The 12,537-nt window shown below is 35.0% G+C and overlaps 1 protein-coding gene across 1 annotated transcript in view; it reads left to right on the top strand.

Annotated features, from left to right (window-relative positions):
* LOC145252626 (alpha-L-fucosidase-like) overlaps positions 1-9,837 on the top strand; it is a 75,797-nt gene extending 65,960 nt beyond the window's left edge. The window contains exons 6-8 of the mRNA XM_080112353.1: positions 24-156; positions 8,235-8,405; positions 9,267-9,837. Of these exons, the coding sequence (XP_079968479.1) occupies positions 24-156; positions 8,235-8,405; positions 9,267-9,522 (560 nt within the window). The 3' untranslated portion in view covers positions 9,523-9,837. The remainder of the gene's footprint in view (positions 1-23; positions 157-8,234; positions 8,406-9,266) is intronic.
* Positions 9,838-12,537: the final 2,700 nt, after the last annotated feature.

Here is a 12,537-nt window from a genome sequence, read left to right on the forward strand (position 1 = left end):
ATTTTTGTTGTCTCTTCTTGCAGGAACAATTCAAGCTCGTAAATGGGAGAATTGTATGACGATTGATAAAGAGTCTTGGGGTTATCGCAGAAATTCACAGGAACAAGATTATTTCACGATACAAGAATTGATTGAAACTCTTGTTAAAACAGTCAGGTAATTTCTTTTTTTTTTCTTTTCCCATTATTTTTCTTTTCGCATTATTTTTCTTTTCCCTTTTTCTTTTTCCATGTTTTTCTCCTTTTTCCGTTTTTTTTTTCTCCTTTTTCCGTTTTTTTTTTCTCCTTTTTCCGTTTTTTTTTTCTCCTTTTTCCGTTTTTTTTTTCTCCTTTTTCCGTTTTTTTTTCTCCTTTTTCCATTTTTTTTTCTCCTTTTTCCATTTTTTTTTCTCCTTTTTCCATTTTTTTTTCTCCTTTTTCTGTTTTTTTTTTCTCCTGTATTTATATATAACAAATTAAATTGTAGTATGATATAACTCTGATTATTATGTATTCAGTGATATGGCAAATTTTTAAATAACACTTTGAATATTAAGATCCATTTTGCTTTGGAAATTGATTCTCATGTGAATTATAGAAAACAATTGTTATTTTTTCTTTATCACAAACATACAGGTATCCACAGACTGTTTGCTTCATTATGATTAGACTGACAGATCCCTCAAGTAAAGATCAAAACTACTATATCTACACACATATATATATATATATATATATATATATATATAAGAGCAAATAGTTAATAAAACATGTTAAAAAAACATTTGAAAAAGAGTTAAAAACATATTTAATCTGAAAAAGGAAACACTTAATAAGTGGATAGTCCTTAATCCACGGAGTTTTAAAGAAATACTTTCCTTCTCATCAGAGGATAGGAATTAGCAAAATGCGGGATCGAATTTTGCATACAAAAGTATTTGAAACTGCAAGTAAGTCAAAGATTTTACTTGATAACAAAAAATGAAGCAGAGGGAATAGGGTAAATAAAAAGGTGATTTCACGTGAATGGATAGTGTGTGTATATATATATATATATATATATATACGAGCAAAAGTATCCGTCATTGACTGGGTTCAAAAACAGCCTACAGAAAATGGACTCTGATTTTGAAAGTATGATAGGTTATGAACAGGAAGGGTTGTAATGAGATAGCTTCGAATTTGGGGGTATCAAAACCAAAGCAAAATATGATGAAAGTAAAAATAAAATAGATAAACCCCATAATTTATTATACCATACCTGTTCACACTGAAACGCTTATCACAATATTCTGTGAATCTATATTAAAAAACCTTGTTAAACTTTGTGACATATTTCCATTCTATGGAGGTCATGCGCGAACGAACACCTCATAATTTTATTATACCATATTTCTTCAAATTGAAACATAATTATCAAAGTATACTTACGACGCAAATAGATATGAAAAGTCTTTATTAAAGTTTGTGCCTATTTCCATTCTATGGAGGCCAGGAGCGAATGCAGACCCCACAATATTATCATACCATCCCTATTTAAGTTAAAACATACTTATCAAAATATTCTTATGTACATCTATATCAAAAACACTTGTAAACGTTTTTTTTAATTTTTAAATTTTTTATTTCCATACTTTGTGGACCAGGCGCGAACGCAGACCCCACAATTTTAATGAACCACTGTTCTGCCAGATCAAACATACCCATTCCTGTGTCTTGATACATCTGCTATCATATGTGTATATATATATATGTAATCAGTTTTTTAAAATAGTCAACCATATAGGAGCCTATTCGTGATCACACACACATTCAGCTTTATATTATATATATATATATATGCATTTCTCTGAACAAATACCCCGGATATCTTAGCACTAAGTGAGACTAACCTACACTCCTCCATTCCCTCTAACCACTTTAACATGCCTGGATATCTCCCACTCTGCCGTAAGGACTCTGACAGACATATGCACGGACTTGGAGTTTACATTCGTAATACCCTTCCCTTGACTAGAGAAACAAACCTAGAAACAGATGATCAAGCCTTTATGTGCTTTAGACTAAACGTGCAACACAGTATTAGCTACTATTATTTTCTCTACCGCTCTCCCTCGACTCAGGACTGCTCCATAATAAACAAAGTATCTGACAGCATAGACACGGCACTGTCCCTCGACACTAGCGCACAAATACATGTGTTTGGTGACTTTAATGTCCACCACAAAAACTGGCTTGGATTCTCTACTCACACAGATGCAGCGGGCAGCACAACCCATAGCTTCGCTATATCTCACTCCCTATCACAAATTGTTACGTTTCCAACCCGTTTCCCTGACCAGGAAGAACAACACGCATCACTTCTAGATCTGTTTTTGACCACAGTTCCCGATGACTGCATAACGAAGGCCCACAGCCCACTCGGGAACGCTGACCATGCAGTGATAATGGTTGAAATCGCCCTAAACTCTAGACCCAAAACTGAAGAGCCAGTGCTCAAAACAACGAGATATTATAATAAGGCTGACTGGGAAGCCATCAGGGAACTAATTAGAGATGCTCCATGGAAAAATATTTTCTCTCTCCCTGCTGAACAATGTGCAAACGAGACCACTGACTGGTTCAAAACTGCAATCGAAGCGCATGTTCCCATGCGGAAATTTTATAGTAAGCCCCACTCTCCCCAATGGTTTACGTCGACTTGTGCAACTGCCATTACTCAAAAGCAGCATGCATACCGTAGGTTTAACCGACATAAGTCCAGTTCAAACAGACTGAAGTATATAGAAGCTAGAAATAACGTTAAGAAAGAAATAGCGACAGCTAAGAGAGAATTTACGGAAACCACTAAAAAGCGCATCGAAGCACAAAAACTAGGAACTCGAGACTTCTGGAAAATCTACAACAGTGTAGTAAATAATGGGCAATCAACAATTCCCCCACTAACCAACAATCACGAGGTTGTCTCCTCAGCAACCGACAAGGCTAACATGCTTGCCAGTCGGTTTGCCTCAAACTCCACACTGGACCCTTCCAACCACCCCCTACCTGACTTTCCTATGCGGACAGACGCCACACTAGACGATCTGAAAACCACCCCTGCTCAGGTGCATGCTATCATAAAAAACCTTGACACCTCAAAAGCATGTGGACCCGATCTTATCCCAGCTGTGCTATTAAAAAAGTGCTCAGCCGAAGTAGCTCCAGTTCTCTCCAAACTCTACAACAAATGTCTTAATGAAGCTTGCTTTCCGGGCTGTTGGAAAACTGCTTCTGTTGTACCAGTATTCAAGAATTCTGGCGAAAGGACAGACCCATCAAATTATCGCCCCATTAGCCTCCTCCCACTTTTTGCCAAAATATTTGAGACCATAATTAACCATGCTCTAGTCCATCATCTTACAGATGCTAAACTACTGACTGACAAACAATATGGATTTAGACGAGCCCGTTCCACAGCAGACATCCTCACTGTGATCTCTGAATGTATATACCATTCACTGGACAAAGCGGGGGAAGGCAGAGCGGTAGCTCTAGATATATCTAAGGCTTTTGACAGGGTATGGCATGAGGGTCTCCTCAGTAAAATCAGATCATACGGTATCACTGGTAGAATACTTAACATAATTAAATCCTTCTTAGATAAGAGAAAAATCCAGGTAGTCCTCGACGGTCGCACATCTAAACAATATGATATAAATGCGGGAGTGCCCCAGGGTTCTATCCTTGGACCTCTATTGTTCCTGATATTCATAAATGACCTCCCCGACAACATTGCCTCTGAGATGGGTATATATGCTGATGACACTACACTCTATGGCAGACACGACAGGAAGACGAATGAACACATTTCTAAAGAAATGGCAGAAACACTAGAGGAAGACCTCCAATCTGTAGTGGAATGGGGACAAAAGTGGTTGGTCGCATTCAATGCTGCCAAGACTAAACTAGTTTCATTCAATAATTACAAGAAACCCTCTCTACCACCCATAGCAATGGCCAACGACTCTTTATCTGAGAGTCCATCTTTCAAACTCCTTGGCCTAACGTTCACAGGAAACATGAGTTGGAACAATTACATTGAAGGCATTGCCAGGGCCGCTGCAAGAAAGGTAGGCTCTCTCTACCGTGCTAGAAAACTACTAACACCCGAAAGTATCCTGTACCTCTATAAGGCCACCATTCGCCCATGTATGGAGTATTGCTGCCACATCTGGGCTGGTGCATCTGCTACTAGTTTCTCGCTCCTTGACAAGGTTCAAAAGAGAGTCGCAAACCTGATAGGCCCTGAACTGGCATCTAAGCTTCAGCCTCTGTCCCATCGACGAAATGTTGCATCCCTCTGCCTTTTCTACAAGTATTTTAGTGGTGAATGCTCTGACGAACTGCAATCACTTGTGCCCCCACGACGCGAGCACCCTCGACAAACCCGACAGGCTACTAGATCCCACCCCCACACTGTAGAAGTCCCTAGATGTAAAAGATCTTTTTACTCCAATAGTTTCTTCCCCAGAACCGCAAGACTCTGGAATTCCATTCCAAGTCCCTGCTTCCCCAACAGTACTGACGTGCAGAAGTTCAAGTGTAACGTGAACCGACACCTTGCTGCCCAAATCCCTACATAGTACCCCAGTAGTTGTTGCCCCTGATAGTAGCCCCCTACACCAAAGTGGCAATTTGCCTTGTTTGGGGTGAAAATGTAATAAAAAAAAAAAAAAAAAAAAAAAAATATATATATATATATATATATATATATATATATATATATATTTATATATATATATATAGAGAGAGAGAGACAGAGAGATAAAGAAGGAACAAACCAAATTAATATGTTCATCAATGTTTCATCTTTATTGTGAGACTTCTTTTGGATGAAGAAGTCTCACAATAAAAATGAAACATTGATGAACACATAACTTGGTTTGTTCCTTCTCTCTCTCTCTCTCTCTCTCTCTCTCTCTCTCTCTCTCTTATATATATATATATATATATATATATATATATATATATATATGATGGACTCTCCCGTCGATTTTGACGTATGAGGTTCGGACAACTCATATTTCTAAAACTCATTTATGCTTTTGCCTCTGATGACTTTTTAGTCCAGCAAGGGACTTGCAGACAAGGCCACAAATAGAACATGAATGTGGATTTAATGCTGCAGATATTGGTGCGGCTGGTAGTCATTTTGCTCTTACTCTGTTTTCTTTCAGTTGCCTTAAGCTTTCAGATTGAAACCTCTGGAGACCTTCAAAACACCTTGATCTCCATCCTTTTCGGTCATTCACCTCATCTTCAAGACTCCTGTATGGTATGTTCACTGCAGACAAGTTACTCTTCAACTTGTCCTTGTACCTAAGCCAAGGACGTCCGACAATTCTTTTACCACCCTCAAATTGACTGTACATCGCAATTTTTGGAATTCTGTCATCGGGCATCCTCAATACATGACCAGCCCACCGCAATTGCGATTGAATAAGGAATAATTCAATGCCAGATATTTTGCATTTTGTGAATAATTCGGCATTTGATACCTTGTCGCGGAGGCTAAGACCACATATGGAGCGTAGACAGCTTTTGTGGAAAACGTCAAGTTGATTAATGTGATGTCTGTATGGAGTCCATGACTCAGATCCATAAAGAAGAATGGAAAGAACAACATCACGGTAGACAAGGATTTTTGTTTTGTGTCTAGTCGAATACCCCTTTCGTTCCACAAGTGATGGCGAAGATTTCCAAAGGCAGAAGTGGCCTTAGCAATCCTGTTGACAATTTCATCATCAAGAGAACCGCCCTGGTTCACCCTGCTACCAAGGTAAGGAAAGGACTTGACATAATTGATATCATGACCGTCGACTTTCAGCTTGCGCGCAGGAAATCTATACTCTGGTGGATTTTGCTTTACGCCTTCAACTTGTTTTGGGGTAGGGTGTGGCTGATGCACTACCTCAGTCTTCCTTATGCTAATTGTCAGGCCAAAGACCTTGCACGCGGCTGAAAATCGATCAAGAAGAACCTGGGCTTTCTCAAAGGATGTGGCTACCAGTGCGGCATCGTCAGCGAAGAGCAAGTCGCGAATAATTTTGGTGCGAAGAAGAGTCTTGGCCTTAAACCGTTGATGGTTAAATAAGCCACCGGATGACCGAAATTGAAACTTGACACAAGTGTCCAAATCATCAAATGCATGTTTCAGCATTAGTGAAAAGAAGAGCGCAAAGAGGACTGGCGCCATTACACATCCCTGTTTGGTCCCATTCATAACATCAAATGGATCAGACATCATACCATCTGAGACAACACTGGCCTTCATCCCCTCGTGAAAGGAAATGATCACGTTCAGCATGTTTTCTGGAATACCAACCTTCTTAAAACTTGCCAAAGAGCATCGCGATTCACAGTGTCGAAGGCCTTCGTCAGGTCAACAAACACCATATACAATTCCTGATTTTTCTCACGGACGTTTTCTGCCACCTGACGTAAGGAAAATATCATGTCAATGGTGCCGCGACCCGACCGAAACCCACACTGTGACTCTGGATACACCTTATCAACGAGACGATTTATGATTCGGTTTAGAATGAGCCTAGCCAGAATCTTTCCTGCAATTGAAAGCAGAGATATCCCCCGATGGTTGTCACAGACATTCTTGACTCCCTTATTTTGTAGAGATGTTTGATGCAGGCATCTTTGTAGTCCTGTGGAACTCGGTCTGCTTTCCATATCTTTACAAAGAGAGCATGGAGCTTTTTTACCAGCACATGCCCACCATGCTTGTACACTTCAGGCGGAATTGGATCCTTTGGTGATGAGGACTTGCCAGAAGCAATTTGTTTGATGGATTCCCATACCTCCTGATAAGCAGGTTCCAATGACAATTCTGGAATATCTGGATTCTGAGGAATAGAGGACACAACATCGTTGTCAATGACAGATGAGGTGTTTAAGACAGTTTCAAATATATATATATATATATATATATATATATATATATATATATTAGTAAGCCACCTGGCATAGTCTGGTCATAAAATATGCTTAACTATGATATTTTAATTTGTAGATTTTATATTATTATAGAGCCAATTCTTTATTGATTATTATATTGTACCCAATACGTAGTAGTGAGTGCAAATGTTTAAAAAAAAAATGACTTGGCTGCCATCAGTGTAAGTGATTACTTTCAAGCCAACTTCGAAGATGTGAGGTGGCATGATGTGGCCCTCTCTTGAATCCACACCAAAGACCATAACCATGGCTGGAAACTTCATTGAGCTGTACCCTCAAATGTTGAACTGTCTGGATTTGCATTTTGAGAGTGCTGGCAATGGTCCTGTTGTCATAACTTGAATTGGTAGAGTATAAGTTGTACAGCAGCGCATCTCTGATCTCGCTTGTTGAATATTGTGTCACTTTCAGACATGATAGAAGGCTCCTATTGCTCTATGGATTTGTACACAACTAGTAGATAATCTACAAAAAAAAAAAGAAAACTGGTTTTCATCAAACGGAAATGGAATCCTGTTTTTTTTTTTTAGAGCAACAATTTTATCATTCCACCCTGTAAAGTAAATAATGATCCATAAAAAAATGTTATCATTTGACTCGCACAACTCTACAACCTTGTATCTCAGAGGAGATACAGTTTGAAAAAATGGAGACAGACAGATAGACATAGTGAGTTTTATATATATATATATATATATATACACACAGATTGCAATGACTAATTCTCAGGATCTGCTACATAAAAATTAAGCAAGCTTCCTTCAATAAAATTAATTTTGAATATATCAATAACGTACACAATTGTATTTGACTATTTCTGCTTGAGCAAGAATGTGTGGCGCAGTACTTGGAAAAATCAGTTGTAAAAATTATATTCTCTTGAAGGTTGAAGGTTCAATTCTTAGTCTGGGTGACTGAAAAATACAATTGTGAATTACTTAGGACCTCTATCCAGTCATGGCTGATGGAACGAGAGTATGCTACTCCCGTGAAGTAAATAAAGGGTTCTGTTCGAAATTCCATCTAAATTCCCAAGTTTGACAAAAACATTCCCGTACATGACAAGATACACCTGAAGAAGGTTGGAGATTTCATCAATCGAAACGTTGTGAAATAAGCACTCAAGATGAGAACAGTAGTCCAAAGATTCCAAATAATATGAATAACCAATCCTCATCTAAAAAGAATTCAGAAACCTTTTCTTCAATTTTGAACATGTGCATTTCTGTTTCTTCTTTTTTCCAGTTGTGGTGGAAACCTTTTGATGAACATTGGCCCAACAAGTGATGGCCGTATCATTCCACTGTTTCAAGAGCGCTTGAAACAATTTGGCAAATGGCTCAAAATCAATGGTGAGGCCATTTATGGCACAAGGCCGTGGATAGCCCAGCAGGATATTTTCAATCCAAAAGTTTGGTCAGTTTTAATTTCTTTTTTTTTAAATTTTCTTCAAAATACTATCATGACACAAGCATTATTTACAATGTCAGCATTTCTTAAGTGTTGAGTGCCAAATATCTATGACTGCTAAGAAGAATAAACTGTTAAATATTGAAAAAGGACTTTTTGGTAATCCTGCAGTATAGTTAACAGTAGAGAAATCTAAAAGAAACTAAATATGTAACAAATAACAATGTTTGTCCATAACTCCTCTTCCAAGAAAAAACAAAAATACCAAAAAGTCTGATTTACATACTTATTACGGAAAGAAAATATCATACACCAAAAGTCACGTAAATTGATCAAGTAGTTTTATATTTTTAAAATAAAATCATTTTTAAGCAATTAATGGGAATTCGTAGGTATTACAATGATGTACAAGGCTGATTCTAAACTTTTTTTTGAAGAGTATTTCCAGGGGAGTTAACTTAGTGATAAATTTGAGTTTTTTCCAATGCCCCCCCCTTCTCCCCATGTTAATGGCTTTCTAAAATCTTGCAAGTTTGACTTATTTAGAATTTTTCCCCGTGTCCTTCAAACTATTTGCCAGATGGCATCAAGAGGTAGTTGATCGTCATTGAGCCATAAATTTTAATTTATTTAAAAAAAAATAAAACTAGCTGATCAATTTGGGTGATTTTTGATATTGAATATTTTCTTTCAGTCACTTTTAAATTTCTTGCAAGATAACATTATATATTAGATAAATAAATTATTTGAGTTTTGTATTCCTTTTCTTTCTTTCTTTTTTTTTTAAATGTGATTCTTTATTGAAATAAGAAATGATCTCCAAAGAGACTTAAATAAATCAATTTCAATGTCCTTTTTTCATTGCAGGTACACCTCAAAAACCAGTGAAAGCGGCGTCACCAGTATTTATGCTATTGCCCTCGATTTGCCAATTTCGGGATCGATGGAACTTGGTGTGCCAAAACCTACTCAAGATACGATAGTTACATGGCTCGGATACGAAGAAAGTACTATAAAATGGACAGTTTCCGGAAATAACATTGTACTAGAGATCCCAAAGATCCTTCCAAATCAGTTGCCGTGTGAATGGGGTTGGGTATTTAAGATTGAAAATTTAAAATGAACTGCATATAATTGAAGTGAGCTCATTTGTTTTTGATTTGTTTGTTTATATTTTTAAAAAAAGGAGAACGAGGAGAAGAAAAACTTACAAAAACATTTATTTTTTGTATGGTTTTTAACAAAAACAGGGGGAGATAATCGAAGCTGGGGAATCTCTTGATGAGATAAAAAAATATTTTGTACTTTTTTTTGTACAGAACAAAAAAAAAAAAAAAAAAGAGGGGGAAATGGAAGAAAGACATAATACTCATATTTTTTTTTTTTTTGTTTAAAAAAAACTTTCAGGGAAATTTTTTTATTCCAGGAAAAAAATAAATCGAACATTACAGTGGTGGCTATTGACTAGCTTTTTGGGGTGCTGTTTTGAGAAATTCCGATTTAAAAAAAAAAAAAAAAAAAAAATTTTTTAATCTAATTTAAAAAAAAAATATTTTAATATTTACCAATCTGTTCAAATAAATAAAAAAGAATCTTTACAAATGGTGAAACTAGCGCAAATAGTTTTAAAAATAATTTTTAACAATTTTATAATTACCGTATAAAGAAAGGATTGCACAGACACTATTGGGAGCTTTCAGAAGCAAATTTTAAAAAATTTATGAAAAGAAACTGAACTTATGTCAATATGACAAAATATAAATGTTAATTTTAAATGATTTTTTAAAAATTTTATAGATGTTGAAACATCACATCAATAGATAATTAAAAAATTTCTTTGTGTTATTCTTTTAATTTTAATTTATTTAAATTTAAACAAAATCATGTTTATAAACAAAATCAAAAATAATATTATAAAGTTAAGTATTAAAATTTTTTAATTGCCCATTTAGCATAATGTGTTTGCCTGGGGGGTGGGGGGGAGCTGGATTCAATCTTCAGTTAAAGCCACCTTGTTAAATATTCAGCATTGTAAGATGTGCGTCAAAGGTAAATAAGGTAGGCCATGGAAAAGAGTGGTGCCCTCTTCTACATCTCTGTGTAGTAGCCGGTGAAAAGGAAGCCTTCAAGTCACCCTTGACTACTGTCCATCTATTTATTTTTTATTTTAGTAACATTTTAAAAAAATTTTTAAATATTGAAGTTTTAAAAATGTAAGAAAATTTAATAAGCAAGAATTTTTAACGATATATTAATAATTGAAATATTTAAAAAAATTATCTTTGGTTACAAACTTAAAATCTTTTTATTAAAATAACTCAATTACTATAAAAAGTTTTTTATTAGATTTAATTATAATAATGCTTTATTAACCAGTTCAATACTGAAGTACATTCCAACCAAAAATAAAAATTTATTTAAAAGAAAAAAAACAAAAAATTCTATTTTAAACATTTAATTTTAAAAAAATATTGGGACATTAATAAAAAAATTTTTAAATAATAATAATTAATAAAAAAAATATTAAAAAATAATGTTAAATAATAATAATTAATAAAAATAATGTTAAATAATAATAATTAATAAAAAAAATTTAAATAATAATAATTAATAAAAAAAATATTGAATAATAATAATTAATAAAAAATAATGTTATTTAAATAATAAAAAAGGAAGACAACTGAAATTTTTCAATTAATTTTTATGTAGAAAATGTATATTGTTCACAAATATTTGAAAATATAGAAAATGTATATTGTTCACAAATACATTCAAGCATCACACAGAAGTGATTCTCGTGTCATTTTCAAAGCACAAACTCAATTTGATGAGTTTCAGAATGGTGTGATTGAGTTGTAATCAGCTTTCTGTTTTTTTTTTTTTTTACGTCCCCTCAGCACCAAAGTTAATAAAGTCTAGGCCATTATTGTAATGGCTTTTTTCCTGTTTACTGTGGTATGTTTCAGGTCCTGTGCAGTTCGAGGAGGGCCACTCTCCCAGGCTTTGCCTTTTCACCTTTTGAGAAGGGGTTATTTTATTGCTAATCATAGGAGGCGCCCCATATACTGGAGCTGCTCAGGCTGAGTACTCTTTTTCTAGGGCACTGGCTCTTTAATCCCACCTTCAGACTATTGTGCCACATCTTCCCACTGTAGGGGAGAGGTAAATAACCTTCCACAGTCTGTGTATGCTCGCATCATCAGGATCTTCAAAGTTTTACTCATGGGCAACAACATAGTGTGAATAAATTCCATCTTGGAGATTATCTCGACCAATATGTGAAACCCATCCATCAGACGTAATCCAAGTGTCAGGTAACATCCACTGAAAAATTCTGACACTTGCATTACTAAAAATTACTAGCAGTCAAGAAACAATTTAAAATTTTACTTTTTTTTAAACAATTTAGGATCCAATTGTTAACAATTGTATTTCCATCGTCTTCATTCTACAATAAATAAACAATGTTGACCGGAATCTCTCATTCACTCACTCATGTCATTGTGTTATTCTGCACTGTTTTAATCACAGTCCTTTTTTGGCGAGGTAGGTCCATTTACAGACTTGAAATAATTATTAAAGTATATAATATCAAATATATTGTTTGAGTAGAAATAACAGAATTATTAGAGCAGTTTGCTAGCACCTAATAAGCAAGTAGCCTATGGAACCTTATCAACCCAAGTTATTATTACAATCATTTCAAAATGAAACTGATTTAAAATTAATATGCTTTGAAAGATCTTCCAGCAATGTCATATATATGACTAAACAGAAATGAATGCCGCACAAAATTGAAAATTCTAGTTTATTTTTTATTTATTTTTTTTGACACAGAGTGAAGGATCACTCAAAATATTAAAATTATAATATATTATGATTTTAGATGCTTTTCTGTTTCCCATAAGAATATTTTTTTTATAAAATGTAAAGAAAGTTTTAGACAAAAAATGGATTTCATATGTAAGTGAAATTATATTAGCATCAGAAAAACCCTACGAGGATTAATCCACGTTTCGATGATGTTACTTGTCTCATCAGGAGTTCAACAATTTAAGTCATTGTTGAACTCTTGATGAGACAAGTAACATCAGTTAATAGTTGATCAATCCTGGTAGAGTTTTTCTAATATTTATAT

This window comes from Euprymna scolopes, chromosome 29 (genome assembly GCF_053919585.1).
Source record: "Euprymna scolopes isolate OS-2025 chromosome 29, ASM5391958v1, whole genome shotgun sequence".
Lineage (NCBI taxonomy): Eukaryota > Metazoa > Mollusca > Cephalopoda > Sepiida > Sepiolidae > Euprymna > Euprymna scolopes.